The 20,512-nt window shown below is 34.6% G+C and overlaps 1 protein-coding gene across 1 annotated transcript in view; it reads right to left on the bottom strand.

Moving 5' to 3' along the window:
* FSTL5 (follistatin like 5) overlaps window positions 1-20,512 on the bottom strand; it is an 813,440-nt gene that overhangs the window by 244,926 nt on the left and 548,002 nt on the right. The window contains exons 7-8 of the mRNA XM_007955717.1: window positions 7,391-7,552; window positions 1,728-1,862 (exon numbers count right to left, since the gene is read on the bottom strand). Of these exons, the coding sequence (XP_007953908.1) occupies window positions 1,728-1,862; window positions 7,391-7,552 (297 nt within the window). The remainder of the gene's footprint in view (window positions 1-1,727; window positions 1,863-7,390; window positions 7,553-20,512) is intronic.

Consider the following 20,512-nt stretch of genomic DNA (forward strand, 5'->3'; position numbering starts at 1 on the left):
TCTTCCTCTTGTGGGGTTCTAGGAAGTCAGAACATGTGGCCTCCTTGCCGTTTTTGCAGGCAGTGAGTGGTTCATTGATTAAAGAAACTATGTCTGTGTGCTTCAATGTTATAATTAGGAAAACACATTGAAAAATATATAACAAAAATTAAAAGAAAATCAGAGTTTAGGTTTGCAATTTAAATCTGTTTCCCAAATGGTATCATAAAGGACAAAATTAATTTTTTTAAAATTTTAATTGAAAAATTATTTTCAGTAGAAGTATATGAAATAATTCAAATAATGAACTTTTGGTGAACATTATCTAGGTTTCTAAACCTAGTTTTTGTTTCCTGTATCTACCTTAATACTTTTATTTTTACATATATGTTTGTAATGATGGTTATCCTAGCAAGATCAAACATAGAAACAGACACATTGGGTGTTGGGATCTGGGTGAGATTCTCCTTTCCTAAAAAATGCATTCACATCTACTTGTACCCATTGCGTAGAACACTGGTGGTTCAAGCCCACCAGCCACTCCTTGAAGGGAAGGTTGGGCAATCTACTTCCGTAGTGATACTGCCTCAGAAACCAAAGGAGGGGTCACTATGAGCCAGGTTCGACTTGGCAGTACATAACAACAACAACAACAACAAAAGAAATTTAGAATAATGAGTGGGGAAAATGGGAATGACAAATAAAACTGAGGAGTATGGTGCAACGGAATAGGTAGTTCCAGATAACAGCATGATCCCATCCCAAACAAGCCCTACTGTGGCTTGTGTGGACCGCAGGAAGAGCAGGTGTGTGTGCTTGCACTTTCAGAAAATTCACCAGATAAGCACTCTAATAGTGCTTTAAGTTCTAAGCAATTTAGCTGTAACTAAAAATCTACATTTAACATTCCTCCCACATTCAAATTTCTTTCACCAAGTAGTCAAGTAGTGAACAAAAAAGAAAGTTGTATTTTTTTTGTTATCCTTTCAGAAGGAAACTGTAGTAATAATAATAGATTTCAAGCAATAAACCCAGAGTAACCCATGGAGTGGTGTTGCTACCAGGGGCACTGAACGTCTTACAATGGCAGGAACCTTAGGGCCTGATGAGGGGAAGCACTGCTATACAGCTATGGGGCCACTGACTGCAATGACACAGACAGAAAAATAAATATACTAATTTATTAACATCCAAAAGTTATCCCTTGGGTATATTTTGGGAGCATATACCTTGGATGGGGAGCTCTGGTAGCATAGTGCCTAAGGCACTTGACTGCTCACCAGAAGGCTGGAGGTTCAAACCCACCAGCCACTCCTCGGAAGGAAGGTGGGGCAATCCTACTTCCGTAGTACTACTGCCTCGGAAACCCAAGGAGGGGTCGCTATGAGTCAGGGCCGACTCGACGGCAAACAACAACAACAATATACCTTGGATGTAGATTGGAAGGAGGATGTGCAAGGAATTAATATTCTTGTATAAGCAGATGGAAAGACATGACTTAAAACATCTTTTAAAACATTTGCAAAAAGAAAAAGTTCTAGTATTGTATTGAAAATATAAAAATATTTGTTTTATAATTCTAAATGCACTTGAAATATTTCAAAAGTCCTCTTTCCTACGTATGAAAAGTGATTTACATGCATTGTGGATTTCATGGGGGTTTTTGGTGTCTTTGCTCTTTGTAAGAGTTTCATTTGAAGTCTGTGCATGTGTGTGTGTGTGTGTGTGTGTGTTTGCTTAATACATACGTGTCTTTCTAGCAGAATCTTCGACAAAAAGAGAAGAGATGTCTTCATCCACTCCTGCTTCATTCTTTGCAATACAAGTGTATGCTCCCGTATCTTCATAACGCACATTGCTTATGTGAACCTCACTGCCATTTGCTGAAAACAGAAGGCAAATTCAACTTGTAAACTACAATTTCAGTTTCAGTCCAGTGCTTTCTGATTACACGGTCAGAAAATTTTCTTAGCTTTTCCTAATTAAATACTTCTCTTCCTCTTTCCATGCTTTGGAGGCATGCCAAATTATTCCAGAAGCATTCATATGTTTCATACATTGTGCTGTTGTCATTCTGTTACAGAGAGCCCCAATATTATATATTAAATGCACATGCTTTATATTTTATATCCATTTTCTATTTCCTATATGTATATAAAGGAGTTGGTGGTGTAATGCTCAAGGCATTTGGCTGGTAAGGAAGTTGGATGGTTCAAACCCACCAGCTGCTCTGAGAAAGAAATATGAGGCAGTCTGCTTCCATAATGCTTTACTGCCTTGGAAACCCAGTAGGGGTTGCTATGTGTCAGAATGGATCAATGGCAGTAACGTCCTCGTATCATATATTATGAGCTTGGAGGTGTATTGGTTAATGCATTCAGCTGCTAAACCAAAGGCTGGTGGTTTGAACCCACCATCCATTTTGTGGGAGAAAGATGATACAGTCTGCTACTGTAAAGATTTATAGCCTTGTAAACCCTATGAGGGTCAGAGTGAGTCAGAATAGATAGTGCGAGAAATACAGATCTTGTATATGAAGTATTTCATATTGATAACCATAATTGCACTTTATATATCTATTTCTTAGGCACTTGACTGCTAACCAGAAGGCTGGTGGTTCAAACCCACCAGACATTCCTCAGAAGGAAGATGGGGCAATCTACTTCTGTAGTGATACTGCCTTGGAAACCCAAGGAGGAGTCGCTATGAGTCGGGTCCCACTCGATGGCACATAACAACAACAACAACGTATCTATTTCTTATAGTCAGAATCCACTTTATCCTAAGCTTTTATAGCCAATTTAAATAATACCAATATGGTTCATGAATAGGGAAATAAGTATGAAATTTTATTTTCATAAACAAATTAAATGAGCTACATAATGCAAGGATAATACTATGGAATTTTGTCAAGCTTATTACCATAAATCAAGTAGCTCTAGCGGTGTAGTGGTTAAGGCATTTTGTTACTAACCAAAAGGTCAGTGGTACAATCCACAAGCTGATCCATGGAAGAAAGATGGGAGATTCTACTTCTGTAAAGATTTACAGCCTTGGAAACCCAATGGGGGTCGCTTTGAGATGGAATTAGCTCGATGGGAGCAAGTTAGATTTTTATGGCATTGCAAGTTTGTAATAGTTTAGGAGAGGAAGTGAATGAAATGAACCTGTGCAATTATCTTTTTGAAAGTTCTGGACATCTGGGAGATGCCACTTTAAATCGGAGTTTGAATTATCACCAGGTGCATAATTATGGAGTTTTATTGTAGAAAATAAACAAAGTGAACTTGTGTAGTTATCTAGTTGGGAGTTCTGGACATCCAATCAAATGAGTGTCCTGTGTAACAAAATACAACATAAACATTAGTAACAGATAAGAGTTAAATATTTGTGTCTGATTTTGGAGAGACATGGGTAAAAAAGAAAAGAAACTAATAGGGAAATAAAGTATCAAACTATGTAGGGAGTGAATTATGATAGGCCTTGAATGTCATTTTGAAAATTCAGTGGTCCTCAAGGGGATTTGATGAGACATGGAGAGGCAGTGAATGTTTGAGGAGGAGGGAATAGTCATTCAAATCACTTGAACGCCTTCCTCAATTTTCAAATGCTTACTGACCACTCCATCTCTCAATCTTTTCTTAAAAATCCCTACTATAAAACAGATGCTAGCAAAATTTTTTCAGTAAAAGTTAAAATAGTAACTAGTTCAGGCTCTGCAAGAAAAATAGTCTCTGTTGTGACTACTAGGAGTGAAAACAGGCATAGACAATATTTAAATAAATAAGTGTGCCTGTGTTTTAAAAGACTTTATTTAGCAAAATAGACAGCTAGCAAGATTTGATCCGTGGGCCATAATTGCTTTAAAAAACAGGAAATGAACAATGGTTTTTATGCTGCATCGGTCTCTTCTTTTAGTCAAATATGACTCTCTCCAAAATGCCAAGCTTCTCTTCAAGATCCATACACTTAACACCATGCATTTTTTAGATTATCTTGAAACTTAAATGTATTCCTTATTCAAATTCTTTTTTACCTAAAATTTGTGTGTATTCTCCTAATCTGTATGTTTCATTCTCTTTCCCTCCTCTTCTATCTAGTCTAGCGTTCTTAAATGATCTCCATCCTCTTACCAGAAATACCAGTTTCAGTGTCCATTTATCACACTGCCATGCCTCCCTTGATGCTGTTGTTGTTGTTATGTGCTGTCAAGTTGGACCAACTCAAAGTGACCCCTCCTTGGGTTTCCAAGGTGGCATCACTATGGAAGTAGATTACCCAAACTTCCTTTCGAGGAGTGGCTGGTGGGTTTGAACCGCCAGTCTTCTGGTTAGTAGTCAAGTGCCTTAGGCACTACACTACCAGAGCTCCTATGAAACTATAAAAACCCAAACCAAACCCAGCGCCATCCAGTTGATTTTGACTCAAAGTGACCCCCATGGAATTTTTAAATCTTTATGGAAGCATGTTGCCCCATCTTTCTTCCACAGAGTACCTGGTGGGTTTGAACCATCAGTCTTCTGGTTAGCAGTCAAATACCTTGGGCACTGAGCCACCAGAGACTATAGCATAACAAAATCACAAATATGTAAATTCAAATCTAAGTTTGCAGAATTTTTAATGTTCCTTGAACCTCTTCCACTTGTCTTTAACAGGCAGCTTTCATGCATATATTGCTTCACCTTTATTTAAAATCTTTACTATATGTTTCATGTTTCCCAACATAATATTAACTTCTTCAATGTAACTTTGTTCCTTAAATCATAAAATAAATAGAAGTGATCAGAAAGGAATCTGAAAACTTCCTCTTTGTACCTGTATTTTTATCTATATTCAGTCCTCAATGGGTGCTTTCTCTCTATTCCTTTTCCAAGCAAATCATCTTTCCTCTCTTGCTGATTTTTACCATTCTTTACTCCTTCCTCCTTCTCCAGTATTTTCTAACACTTTTTTCCATTGATAATTCATACAACACCTAAGTTTTCCAAGAAGAAAAAAATATCTCTATTTGTTCTAACGGTCTCAACTAGTAGCTACTTCTTTTCCCTTTTCTTTCCTTTCAAAGTCTGGAAAGAGATTTTTGTATTTATTTTCATCTTTCATTCACAGAAGACTAATTGCTACTAATAATGTTTATCAACATGTAGCAATGACAGACTAATGGCTTGTCCCGGATTTCCTTGGTCTCTCTATGCATCTGAAATTGTGGAACATTTTCCTCATCTTTAAAATCTCTATGCTTTTGCTATTGTATTATTACATGGTTCTCCTTCCACTTTGCTGGCTTTCAGTCTTTTTATATTATCTTCATTTTCCACCTAATTATTTGTGCTTATCCAGGTTCTTGATCCTACTCATTGATACATTATGCCTAGGTGTTTTCATCTATTGTCATAATACTCAGGGCCAGGCTTTGACCTCACACACAAAAGCTAAAAATGCATCTGATACATTATTGAATAAACATCAAACTAAAAAAGAAATGAAAAAAAAATGTCATCAATTCAATTCTGACACATGAAAACCCCATGTAGAACTGAGCTCCATAGTTTTCTTGGCATTGTTTCACTAAGCTTTTCTTCCACAGAAGGAGTTCTGGTGGGTAAGACATTTGGCTGCTAACCAGAGGGTCAGTGGCTCAAACCAACCAGCTCCTCCATGGGAAGAAGATGAAGCAATTTACTTCCACAAAGATTTATAGCGTTGGAAACCCAGGGGAGCTCATTATGAATCAGAATTGATTCAATGGCAGTGGATTTGGTTTTGGTCCTTCCACAGAGCCTCTGAGTGGTTTCAAACATACACGCTTTGGTTAGTTGTCAAGCACAAACCATTTATGCTAGCCAGGGAAAACAATGATAGTATCTGATAATATATAATTCATTACACATAAGCTCAAATGGAATTTCCTGCTCATATGCAGTCTGAGTTTTCTCTTAAGTTGTGTTCCATGCTCCTTTTTATTATTTCATATTGCTTCTACATTTACCTATTTTTTCCTGTCTTGAAAGTGGCAACACCTATTTTGCAAGCATCCCACTCTTTGAATATAGACTATATTTCTGAAAACAAATATATAATGTGCTTAGATAATATAGTTTCCTGTTATTAAATGGCCAAGAGATGGCAGAATAAGACATTGCTTAGATTTTATTTCCTATAATTTCTGTTTTTCAGAATAATCCTCTCTCAGATTATAGACCACAGGATGCAACCATTGAGTATAAATTTGTAAATTTGTTGGACCTATTGTGTTAATATAGTGACTTATAGGATTAAAGTTATAAAATTCAAGAATAGTTTCACAGAGATATCTCCTTTGATTTATTAGAATTAAGTTTTTTTAAAAATATTTGCTTATTAAACATATTCAACATTAAAGTAGGATAATAGAAGAAGCCTATGCTAACCAGGAGGCTGGCGGTTCAAACCCACCAGCCACTCCTCGGAAGGAAGGTTGGGCAATCCTACTTCCGTAGCGATAACTGCCTCGGAAACCCAAGGAGGGGTCGCTAGGAGTCGGGGCCGACTCTATGGCAAATAACAACAACAACAACATGCTTAAAGAAAAAAATAATAAATGGAAATATAGTCAGTTACAGAATTATGAGTTGAAGAAATTTAAAGGCAAAGAGTAAGGGATATAAAGCCCATGCAACAGATATTTCAGGTATGATAATTTGATGAGGGCTACTCTTAAGTTTAGAAAAAGATTTGTACTTTTTCTTTTGTTTTGTTTTTACTAATAATATCATCAACATATTACTTGCAACTCCTTTTGCGCATTGTATAATATCGAGCCTTATAAAATTTTGTTTTTGTATAATAATTGAGTGATATCTATACATGAGAATAGTAGAATATATAGATATTTTATATATTAAAATGCAGTAATTCTATAATTTTAAAATGGAATGTAAACCTTAAACTTTAACTGATTTATTCTGTACTTTTTATTTACAAAATATACTACAAATTATCCACATAAAGTTTTTATACTACTGAAACACTCTATAATATATATTTTAATGTATTACTTAAACGTTCAAAGATTTAAACATTCATACATACATTTTATGAATATATTTAATTATCCTGTTCCGCATACCTGCTATAATTCATGGACTAATATTTAAAAGCTACACAGTTTAATATTTTACTTATCACCAAAATAATGACATAATTAATCATCATGACAAGACTATTATTTAAAACATTAAGAATATGAAAGGATTCTATTTCAAATATACTGTGTTAACTATAATATATATATTTTTTCGTTTTCATACCATTCTATTACCATCAAGATTCATTTTCTCTTTTTACTAAATAGTGTAAAAATACGTTATAAAATTTACTATAAAATTTTACATAGTAAATTAAAAGAAAAAAAAATCTAAGTACAAGGCACCTTGAAGTGTGAGTTGCTTGGATAGCTTTGGTGTAATATCAATTCCATTCTTCAGCCAGCCAAGCTGAGGATTTGGTATGCCCTCTGCATGGCACCTGAGACTTGCAGTTACCCCAGGTTCTCTAGCTTGACTCTCTGGATACACCCGGATGACTGGAGGAACTGAAGGAAGGAGTAAAAAAGAGCAAATTGATTACAAATATTTACCAGTTGCTTTTCTAAAACCAAACCAACAAGTACTGCAGAAAAATGTGAATTATATACATACATGCAAGTATGTCTTACATACATCCATCAGGAAAACATTCAACCACATATGTATTATGGTGCCCCATAAGGTTTCCTTTTGTTTATTATTTGGCCTTAATGGATTTAAAGACCCCAATCCGAGACTACGGAAGCACTTGCCCACAAGTAGGATTCAGTGAGGTGAGGCAGAGGACCTGGCTCTAAGCATAGACTCTCAGGGCTTTGCTTAGATGGCATGCAGTAGAGGCAGGGGTCTGTGGGGTTAGGCTGCTCCAGCTGTTCTGGTGGGAGGGACAGTGAGCAGTGGTGAGTGCACTCCTCTCCCTCCCTACTCACTTTCTTTCACTCAGTTCCCACCGTCCCCTTTTCAGCCACTTCTGCTACTGCTGGCTCCCATTCTTACAGTGTCTGTCAGCAGCTCCAGAAGCAGTAGCAATGGCAATAGCAGTGACTAGAACAACTCAAAGCAGGCTCCCATAAAGTTTTAATATGTTGTTTGTGTGATGTCTAAATCACATAACCACCTATTTCACAGAATTTATCATGTACATTAAATGGCACATATATATGTAGCAAAATATCTAACATTTTAACTGTGTTCACATACACAATTCAGTAACATTAGTTATGTTCATCATGTTGTTCAATTATCACCCTTATCCATTACCAAATTATACCATCATCCTTAACAGAAACTCATTTTTCCTTAAGCGTATATTTTTAATGCTGTACATATTTCTGCAAATCTGTGTTTTTAAATACCATTATCCACGAAAATGTACCAGTATTCCTTCTAGAGCATACTTGTCCCAGGACTGTATCAGAGTCAGTACAATGAGTCTAGAGTATTCTGTTTATCCAGATATTAAGGAAGTCCTCAAAGAATCAGGAACATAACAAAGGAACACATACACAAATACTCACACATATACATATACAAATATTTAGAAAGTGCTCCCACTGGTCAAATATGAGGGATATTGAGCATTAACACAAACTAAAAGTATAAGGAGTTAAATAAGATTTCATCCATCTATCATTGCCTTCAAGTTGATTCTGACACATAGCACCCCTCTTAGGGTTTCCAAGGCAGTATCTCTACAGAAGTAGATTGTTCAGTCTTCCTTCTGAGAAGTGGCTGTTAAGTTTGAATCCCCAGTCTTCTGGTTAGCAGTCAAATGACTTAGGCACTATGTCACCAGAGCTCCCAACCTAAATTGATATAAATGAGTAAATAAGAAGGGAAAATGTTTTACAGTAGTATGCAAAGTAATAGATATATAAATAATGATGAAATTAGAAAAAGATCAACTATCATAATTTGCCATCCTGATATGGTACAGAGAGTACATTATATTACTTCTATGTAATCTTGCCAATAATGCCTATAAAATCTGAATTAATCATAAGAAAACAAAATACAAACCAAACTTTAGTGAGATATTGTACAAAATTACTACCCTCTGCAGTTAAAATAAGGAGTTCTGATGCCACAGTGCCTCAGGAACTTGAGTACTAACCAGAAGGTTGATGGTTCAAACTCACCAGCCATGTCATGGAAAGAAGATGGGGCAAACTACTTCCATAAGGATTTACCACCTTGGTATCCCAATAGGGGTCGCCATGAGTCAAAATCATCTTGATGGCAGTGGCTTTTTTTTTTTTTTTTTTACAGTTAAAATACACCAAGATTAAGAAAGACAAGTAGTGACATCAGTAAAGTGGGGGAGTAGGGACCTCCAAGAGCACCTCCCTCCACAAGAGTAGGGAATAAATTGAGCTGGGAAAACTGTCAAAATCAGCCTAATTGAAAGTCTAGAAACTAATCAAATTTTACAAAATTAGTTGAATGCTTAATCAAGGGAAAAAAAAAGAATAGCGAAAACTAAGCAAGAAATTGTTGCTACATTTTCACTTACACCATCCCTACTTCTACTCCCTAGCCCTGTGCCACCATTGAAGAAAACTTCCGTCACATGGTTCTAGTATCAAAGTGGCAAGAAGGACCATAATCTCAAAGAGTTTTGGTTCTTTGTTGAGAATGGCTTAATGGTTCCTAGAAATACCATCTCAGTGCTTGCCTCTACTTTATTTACTTGAAAAGCTGAAACAGGTCAACAGACAGCATTTGCTAAAACATTTAAAGTAAAACATATTAGCAACTGCCATCCATCTGGGGCAAAGAATAACATTTGGGGCAAACAATACACTAGCAGAAAAGCTTGGGAGGAAAGGTTGGAAAATGAGATAAACTGGAAAATAAGAGCCTTTAAAAGATTGTACATATTTCTGAGAATCTAGAAGGTCACAGACATGCCAACTATGGGTACATGCACAGAAAGGCCTGGGGAGACCTCTGAGGTCTTACCTCTATGTGGTCTTCTGGTTCTGCATAAGCAGTAAGTGAAGAGAAAAGTACCTAAGAGTTTTAAATTGCCTGCTGAATGTTGAAAACACATTTCAACACAAAGTGTTGATGTTTTTTGTTTTGTTTTGTTTTCTTGTATTTGTTTGTTTGTTTCAAACATTTGAGTAAATTTATATTGTATCACTGCTGACCATTAAGCTAATAGTAGAGACATTTTAGTGATCAAATATGATAAATAATATAGACTATAAGAAATAGTCCATATTAAAACTTGGTAAATAAGAGTCAACAGAAGGGAGGAAAGCTCTCAATAAGATGGACTGACACAGTTGCTGCAACGATGGGCTCAGGTATAGTGGGGATTGTGGGGCTGGCACAGGACTGGGCAGTATTTAATTCTGTGGTGCATAGAGTCTCTATGAGTCATAGATGACGCAACAGCACCTAACAACAACAACAACAACAACAACACAAAAAATAAGTTCATAAATGTTACAAGAAAAACAACAGAAAGTACATCAAACAGCCATAAGACACCCCGTGGAGTGATGAAAATCTGATTTCCACAGTTACTACATGGTAATATTAGAAATGTTAACTTTAAATAAAATTACTAAAACTTATACAAAGAAAGAATAATGTGTACCTCCATGGAGGAAATATATATTAATTGAATGTGTCCCTGAGAAAGTCCAACCATTGGAGTCACTAAACAAAGGCTAAAAATCATCTTTTTTTAATATATATTCACATTTTACAGATATACAAAAACATCAAAAAACAAGGAAAATGATGCCTCACTAAGAGAAAATATTTATAAAGATATAAAAGTTAAAAGAAACAAGGAGTGCCAGTTTGATAATAATATAATGTAAATAAAAAAAATCAGTAAAAAAAGTTCAACAGTAGATTTGACAGGCAGAATAAATAGCTTGAATTTAGGTGAATTCAAATTTTCCAATCTGAGAAGAAAAGTTAAAAAAATAAAAAGCAATGAAGGAAAATGAGTAAAACCTTAGAGATATGTAGGACATGATGAAATGTCTCATCATACTCTACTCCTACATAGTAAGAGTCCTGGAAGAAAAAGTGAGAAAAGTGCAGAAAAATTATTGGAAAATATAATGGTCCAAAATTTCCAAATTTCATCAAAGACATAAATCTATGCATTCAAAAAGCTTAACAAAGTCTGAGTAGTATAAAAGAAAATAGACACAAACTGAGATGTATTATAATAAAACAGTCAAAGATAAAGAAATAATATTGAAAGGAGCAAAGAGAGAATTAACAGATCCCATTAAAAGTCTCCTTAATAAGATTAACAACTAATTTTCATCAGAGACTATGGAGGCAAGACAGCATTAGTGTGGAGTGCTTAAGGCACTTGACTGCTAACCAGAAGGCTGGCGGTTCAAACCCACCAGCCACTCCTCTGAAAGAAGGTTGGGCAATCCTACTTCCGTAGTGATACTGCCTCAGAAACCCAAAGAAGGGTCACTATGAGTCGGGGCCAACTCGATGGCAAACAACAACAACAATTTAACTGCTGCAAGGAAAAACATACACACACACACACATACTATCAACCAAGATTTCTGTATCTAGAAAAATAGCAAAACTATCCTTTAAAAAAGAAGGAGAAATCAAGCCATTCCTAGAGAAACAAAAGCTGAGATATTCAATTGATAGTGTAGTTTATTTGCCCCACAAGAAATGCTGAAGAAAGTCCGTGTCCATCAGGCTGAAATGAAAAGATGTTAATAATAATTTCAAGTCTAGTTAAAATATAAAATACAGATAAATGTAACTTTACAAGTAAGTATAAAAGTCATTATTATTATTGTCATTTTGGTTTGTAACACTTTTCTACTTATATTATTTAATCATTTTGTAACCTTTGTAATATATATTGCACACCAATATTTTCAGCCTCTTCAGTTCCTTGGGAAGCTGCTATACCAGTTGTATTACATGTTTTCTCCTGACAAGGACATGCATAACTGTGTGAAACTGAAGAAACAAGTCTCATCCTACCAATCCTACCTCCAGAATACACTTGGGACATTGTGTCCCATAAAATTGTATCACAATCTATATTACCTCAAAAAAAGTTTTTCCTTGATATCAAAATTCTGTCCATTACTGAGAAAAAAAAAACATGATTATCAACAAAACATTCAAAGCAAAAAATAATTCAGTCATGAAAGGATTAGAAGACAATTACATTTTAAAAAGTTGAAAAAATTATATGTTAATCAGCACACTGCATATAAAGATGCAGTTTGTGATTGTAGAACATTAAAGAAGAGGGCTAGAGTAGTATTGAAGTAGATATATTTTTTTAATACCATGGAAATTAAATTGGTTTTATTGAAATTAGATTATTACATCTTTAAAATGTTCATTGCAATCCTTAGTGTAACCACAAACAAATGCATAAAATATACAGGAAAGAAATAAAAATAGTACACTATAAATGAGGGAAATTTATCTTAGCAATGCAATCACCTTTCAACATATAAAATCAATATAACATAATATGTTAATAGAATGAAGGGGAAAAAAGAAACATACGATCATTTCAGTATTGAAAAAAAAAAAACATTTGACAAAACCCACTCTCAAGATTAAAATAACCAGAAAAAAAATAACAATAGAAGGAAATTTAATTAATATGACATGGATCATCAATTAAAAAAACACAGCTGAAACCATATTTAATAGTTAAAAGTCTAAAGGCTTTCCCCCTAAAATCTGGAACAAGACAAGTATGTCTGTTCTCACCATTTCTATTCAACATTTTATTAGAAGTTCTACCCATAATAATTAAGAAAGAAAAAGAAATAAAAACATCCTAATCTAAAGGCAAGAATGCAAGAAGTAAAATTTTCTGTATATCTCTATTTATAGATAAGAGATATAAATGTGTATATCCCAAAGGATCTACCATTAGAAAAACTATCCAAAGTAACTATTGTTGTTGTTATGTGCCGTCAAGTCGGACCCAACTCATAGCGACCCCTCCTTGGGTTTCCGAGGCAATATCACTATGGAAGTAGATTGACCCATCTTCCTTCTGAGGAGTGGCCGGTGGGTTTGAACCGCCAGCCTTCTGGTTAGCAGTCAAGTGATTTAGGCACTACGCTACCAGATCTCCTAATGAAACTATTAGAAAAACTAATAAGTAAATTCAGTAGTACAAAATTAACATGCAAAATTTGGTTGTATTTCTAAGCACTAAAATATACCACACGGAAAAGAAATTAAGGAAATAATTCCATTTACCATAGCTTCAAAAAACAATGAAATACTTAATGATAAATTAAAAAATGAAGATGCAAGACTTTTACATTGAAAACTAAAAAAAAAAAATCTTCAAAGAAATTAAAGAACACATAAATAAATGATAAAGCATCCTGTGATTATTGATTGGAAGGCAATATTGTTTACTAGAGATTGAATTCCTTCTCACAATTCCAGCTAACCTTGTTCCATAAATGGGTAATGTGATCAAAAAAGTCATATGGGCATGCAGAGAACCTCAACTAGCTAAAACAATCTTCAACAAGATAATAGTTGGAGTACCCATACTTCCCTAATTAGAAACTTCTTACCAAGCCACAGTAACCAAAGCAATATGGTACCATAATAAGGATAGACATATAGGCCAAAGGAATAGAATTGAGAATTGAGTTATTAATCCATGCATCTATTATAATTTGATTTTGGAAAAAGATGCCAAGATCTTAAATTGTGAAAGAATTAATTTCAAAATTTTATATTATTACAACTGGATATCCATATGCAAAAGAATGAAAATAGACCCTACCCTAGACTAAATATAAAAAATAATTCAAAATGGCTAAATTATGTAAATATGTGTTATAAATCTAGGAAATGCATAGAAAACAACAGAGATTTGTTGCTAGGATGTTGTTTTGACAAATGATTATCAGATATGTCAATAAAAGCATAGGCAATAAAAGGAAAAAATAGATAAATTTCACTTGAAAAAATTACCGATATCTATGTAGCTCAGGTGGTATAGTGCCTAAGGCATTTGATTGAGAACCAGAAGTCTGGCAGTTCAAACCCAACAGCCACTCCTTGGAAGGAAGACAAGGCAATCTACTTCCATAGTGATATCACCGCAGAAACCCAAGGAGGGGTCACTATGATTCATGAATTGACTTGATGGCAGTGAGTTAGTTTAGTCAGCGTATTAAATGATCTTATTAAAAAAAAAAATTAAAAAACTAAAGACATCTCAAAGAATAGCATCATGTATTTCCAAATCTTATTCCCAATGATCTAATATCCAGAATATATATTAAAAAAAGTGTTACAACTCAGCAACTAAAGGATAAACAACAAAAATTTTAAATGAGCAAAGGACTTGAATAGACTTCTCTCTGATGAAGACACCCAAATGGCCAATAGGCAAATAAAAAGATGTTTAACATCATTAGTCATTATGAAAATGCAAATTAAAACCAAAATGATGTATTAATTCACATCCATTAGCATAGTTATAATCAATAAAGTGGAAAATAACAGTTGTTGGCAGGAATGCAGAGAAACTGGAACCTAGCACATTGCCTAGCACATTTCATAGCTGAGAATATAAAACAGTGCATCTGTTGTGGAAAACAGTTTAGCAGTTCCTCAATAGACTGACTCCTAAATATATATTCCCCAAAAATTTAAAACAGGTTTTCAAACAAAAACTTGTGTATGAATAATCATAACAGCACTATTCACAATTGCCAAAAAATGGTGTGGAAAAAAAGTTTGTCAGCGATGAATGGATAAAAAAAAAAATACAGTATATTCATAGATGAAAATTATTTGAGTCATGTTGCTCTTATTGTTGTTGTTTGCCGTCGAGTCGGACTTGACTCATAGAGACCCCTCCTTGGGTTTCTGAGGCAGGATCACTACGGAAGTAGATTGCCCCATCTTCCTTCCGAGGAGTGGCTGGTGGTTTTGAACCACCAGCCTTCTGGTTAACAGTCAAGTGCCTTAGGCACTACAACACTAGAGCTCCCCTTCCCTGTCCTAAACCATCCTCAAACACATTGTCATGTTTGAAACCACTATCACAGTCACTGTGTCAATCCATCTCTTTGAGGACTTCAATCCATCTTCCTCTTTTTCTGCTGATTCTCTGCTTTACCAAGCATGATATACTTCTCTAGGAACTCATTCCTCTGACAACATGACCAAAGTAAGTGAGACAAAATCTAGCCATTCTTGCTTTTAAGGAGCATTCTTCCTGTACTTCCTCCAAAATAGATTTTGTTAATTTTTCTAGCAGTCCATGGCCCGTACAATATTCTTTGCTAATACTGTAACTCAAATGCATCAATTCTGCTGTCTTCTTTACTCATTATCCAGCTCTCACTTGCATATGAAGCTATTGAAAATACCACAGCTTGTGTCAGATAGACCTTAGTCTTTAAAGTGACTTCTGTACTCTTCAACACTTTAAAGAGATCTTTTGCAGCAGATTTGTCCAATGCAATATGTTCTTTGTTTGACTGCTGCTTCCGTGAAAGTTGATTGTGGATCCAAGTAAAGTGAAATCCTTCAGTGTTCTTTCCATTTTTGATGCTATTATTTACTGGTCCAGTTGTGGAGATTTTTGTATTCTTCATGTTGAGATGTAATCTATACTGAAGACTATAGTCTCTGATCTTCATTAGTAAATTCTTCAAGTCTTCTTCACTTTCAGCAAGCATAGTTGCATCATCTGCATATTTCAGATTGTTAATGTGTCTTCCTCCTATCTGGGCATGTTCTTCATGGAGTCCAGCTTCTAGGATGTTTTGCTCAGCATACAGATTGAATAAATATGATGAGAGGATATAACCCTGATGCACACCTTTCCTTATTTTAAACCAAGAATTATCCCCTTGTTCTTTTTGAAGGATTCTCTCTTGATCTGTAAACAGGTTCCTCATCAGAACAATTAAACTTTCTGGAATTTGTATTTTGCACAATGCTGTCTATAATTTGCTATGATCCACATGGTCAAACACTTTTCATTTTCAATAAAACACAGATAAACATCTTTCTGGTATTCTTTGCTTTCACACAACATCCATCTTCTGAATGTTTTTTTTTTTTTTTTTTTTTCCTGGCAGTTGCCTGTCAATATACTACTGCAATCATTTTTCAATTATCTTCAACACAGTTTTATTTGGGTATGACATTGTTTGATAATTTCCTACACTTCTTTGGATCACCTTTCTTTGGAATGGGCACAGATATGGATATTTTAAATTACATGTTACAGCCTGGTTAAATCTCAAAAACATTGTGCTAAATGAAATACAGACACAAAAACAAACTCACTGCCATTGAGGCATTCCTGAAAGTCAGGCTCAAAAGGCCACATAGTGTATGAATACAGTTTTATTGAACGTTGAGGGTAGGCAAATCCATAGAGGCAGAGAAGTGCTTGTCAGGGAATGGGTGTATGTGGAATGAGGAGTGTTGACAATGTGAATGGGCTTTATTTTTAAGATTATGAAAATATTTTGATAAGCCACAAAAATGGAGAAAAACATTTTTGAGACACATACAAAAAACCTGTGTCCATAATATGCAAATAGCTTTAAAATCCAACAATAAGAAAATGATTGATGTGAAATGATGATAATAAGAGAAGCACTGTATTGGGAAATATGGGAACTGTGTATTTTTTGCATAATTTTTCTGAAAACTAAATCTATCCTAAAAAATAAAATCTATTAAAAATCCATAAAAAATTGTTATAGAATTAGACAGTGAAGACAGTTGCACAACAGGGAGAGCATAATAAAAGCCTCTGGATTGTACCCTTTAACTTGGTAAAGTAGTAAATTTTATATTATGCAAATTTTATTTACCTTGAAGAAAGTAAAGACTATGCTCTTTTAAGAACTCTTTATGTGGGATGAAGATGGCAATAGTAACTCCAAAGATTTAACAGAAAGCATGCAGGTTAGTGAGTTTATTTTAATGGGTTGGAACAACTCAGAAAGAGGGTGGGAATGGTTGCATAACTCAAAGATTGTAATCAATATCACTGAATTGTACATGGAGAAAGGTTTGGATTGGTTATATTTTGCTGTATATATTCTCAACAAAGACAAGCAAGTTTAAAAAACAATGAAATATTGTAAGAAAATGAAGAATGAAGGAAATAGTAATTAAAAGCACTGTGTGAATCTGCACTGGACAGGTAAAAGTAGCTATTAGGTATATTTTTAGAACAATTGACAATATGTAACTATAGATTGGGGATTAGATAATAGGATTGTATTGATATTACATTTCTTTATTTTCATAATTTAAATGTGATTGTGTAAAAGAATATTTGTCATAGATAGAGACATGTTTATAAAAAGAAATTATATAAAAAATAATTTTTAATTACTCAGAATAATTATGCTCATATACATAGAATTTGACCGAGATAAAAATAGATGTAGAGGTAGAGTTAGAATAAAGAGAAAGACACAGATGAAGAACAAGAGAGAGGGACACAGAGAGATGAGCAGAGAGAGGGCCAATAGAGCAAAAGGTAAACAATTAGTGAAGCTGAATAAAGGCATATGGGAATTGTACTATTTCTGCAACTTTTTTATGAGATTGGAATGATATCAAAACTTTAAAGTTATCCATCACTCAAAAATTCTTGTCATATTTAATGAAGAACTTGAGGATATGTAGATATAAATGCATAACCACTGCCATTAAATCTGTTATAGGTTGGTTAAAAATCATATTAGTCCTAATTGAAAAGAGAATGTGGCATCTGGATTATTTTAAGACTTTCAATTTCCCGTAATGATGGACAAAAAAATTCTGATCAATAACCTTTCTGAATGGAACTTAAAATACTGAAACAAAATTAAAAAAAAAAAAAGTTCTTGAAAGCATAAGTTGTTGTTGTTGTTGTTATGTGCCATCGAGTTGGACTCAACTCATAGAGACCCCTCCTTGGGTTTCCGAGGCAGTATCTCTATGGAAGTAGATTGCCCCATCTGCCTTCTGAGGAGTGGCTGGTGGGTTCGAACCGCCAGCCTTCTGGTTAGCAGTCAAGTGCTTTAGGCACCATGCTACCAAATGAGAAGTAGTTGAATGAGAATAGGAAGCTAGTGTTGTTAATGCCCCAAAATATTTACCAAGCCAGGTGGGGATTCTAAGAGTCAGACTCATTATCAAGCAAAATACTGAGACAAGAATTTGGCCATCTGTCTGCAGAAGATTAGATATACTTGTTTATGTCTACTGAACCTATGTATCCCCAAAATTTCTGGGTTTCCTGAATTTGTGTGTGTGTGTGTGTGTGTTAGTTAAGGTTTTGTGTCAACTTGATTGGGCCTGGTTGTGAGTGGCTGGGCTGATAGATGTAGTTATTCTCCATGATGAGACTGGTAATTAACTCCATGATGGAATCTACTGGAGCAGCTGAATAGCTGCTTTAGGGATGTAGGCTGCTTCTAGTACATAAGAAGTAACTTTGAGGAAGGTCTCCAACTTATGGCATGCTTGGATCCTGCATATAGCTGAGTCATTGTTCAGCAGCCTGCCATGTTGTCTGTCAATCTTGGAACTCTCAATGGACTTAAATCAATGGCCTGCCATGTGATCTGGTAATATCAGGACTGTGCCTTGTTACTTATCAACCTTGGCATTGTTAGCCTCAGCAGCCAGCAAAAGACAGAGTGAAGAAAGCCTCCAGCTTCAGTGGGCTGGGAGCAGGAGGCATAGCTAAAGCCCAAGGTCAAGGGACTTTCACCCAACCCCTAGAGCCTGGTATTTGAACTCAGACTTCTAGCCTCCAAACCTGTAAAAGAATAAACTCCTATTGAAGCCATCCCATTTGTGGTATATTTTCTATTAGAGCAGCATATTTGGGTTCGTAAAAGCACACCAATATATAGTAATCCTCTAAGAGGCAAAGGGTTCTGGTAGACAACTTGAACTAAAGGAAAGGGGATAGAAATTGAGTTTCTAGAACCATCTGTACAGGAGACCTTACCATAGTAATTGCTGCTCTCTACTTGCCTTTGAAGTGACCACAAAAATCTGGCAGAAGTAAATGAAATTCCTTTCTGGAATTAGCTTTAGATTTCAAATAATTTTTTAAATGATTTTTCAAATAAAGTTGTCTGCATATAACAAAATATTTCAAAGTAAATGTCAAGAAAATGTAAACTCAAAGCATTAGAGGTAATATTTAATAAAAATGAGCCCACAAGATTCCAGATATTTGAATTATCACACAGTATATCTATAAAATTATCTATATTTACTATATCTAAAGAGTTAAAGGATGGACTTAAAAATATCAAAATTGAGATAATATTAAACATGAGGTTGAAACTGAAAGAAACCATTCAAATATACTGTATTTTAAAAAAATAATAATGAAGCTAATAGTAGAAATTACAAACCCAATCTTTGAATTTAACTCTAAATTAGACACAACAGAATTAAAAATAATGACAAGGAAGTTAGATCAGAAATAAAGCTACACACAAAAGGTGTCAAAAACAAAGTCCATTGCCACTGAGCTGATTTCATCTCATAGTGATCTTCCAGGACAAAGTAGAATTACTCCACAGGGTTTGAAAGGCTGTAATATATATGAAATCCCATCACTATATCTTTCTCCCACAGAGTAGCCAGTGGGTTTGAACTGCTCACTTTTCAGTTACAGCCCAGTCCTTAAAAACTGAGCCACTAGAGCTCCTTATAATAAGGGTAAGAAAGACAGAAATATAGTAAATGCAAGGGAATAAAAGATGTAAAAGATAGATAAAGAATACTTTACACTTGTTTAGTTGGAGACACAGAGACATAAAACCAATATTTGAAGAGATAACAGCTACAATGTTCTCAGAATTAGTGTAAGACATCAATTCATTGACTGAAAAAGTGCAAGACCAAAAGATGAACTTTAAACTGTTTTTTAAAGTCACATATAGACACATTATATGGAATGGTAGAATATCAAAGAAAAGAAAAATCATAAACCAGCCACAAAAAAGAAAAAAAAAAAAAAAAACACCTCACATACACACAAATGACCACAAAGGAATAAGAGACTGACAGCTTAATTCTTAAATGCTGAAATCCAAAGAGAAGTGTTTATAAACAATTTCATACCAGTACATAAATTTAAGTAAAATTAACAGATTTGTAGAAGCAAAAAATTTTAACAGAACCTATACAAAAGAAGCTCAATATCTAAAGTCTTGCAGCATTTTAAGAAATGTCATCCATTATTAAAAACCTCTAAATAAAGAAAACTGCAGAATACTACCAAAATAAACAAACAAACTAACAAAAAATCTTATATAAATTCTTCTAGAGCAAAGACCAAGGTTGGAAAAGAGGTGTTCCTATGGCAGTATTAAAACGTATCAACAGATTCTTAGACATTTCTGTCTTCAAAAGGAGGAGACTAATTCCACTTGCCTTAGATGTGAACTATATATAATGGCTTA

The sequence above is a fragment of the Orycteropus afer genome, unplaced genomic scaffold, assembly GCF_000298275.1.
Source record: "Orycteropus afer afer isolate SDZICR_OR568_19922 unplaced genomic scaffold, OryAfe1.0 scaffold00535, whole genome shotgun sequence".
Taxonomy (NCBI): domain Eukaryota; kingdom Metazoa; phylum Chordata; class Mammalia; order Tubulidentata; family Orycteropodidae; genus Orycteropus; species Orycteropus afer.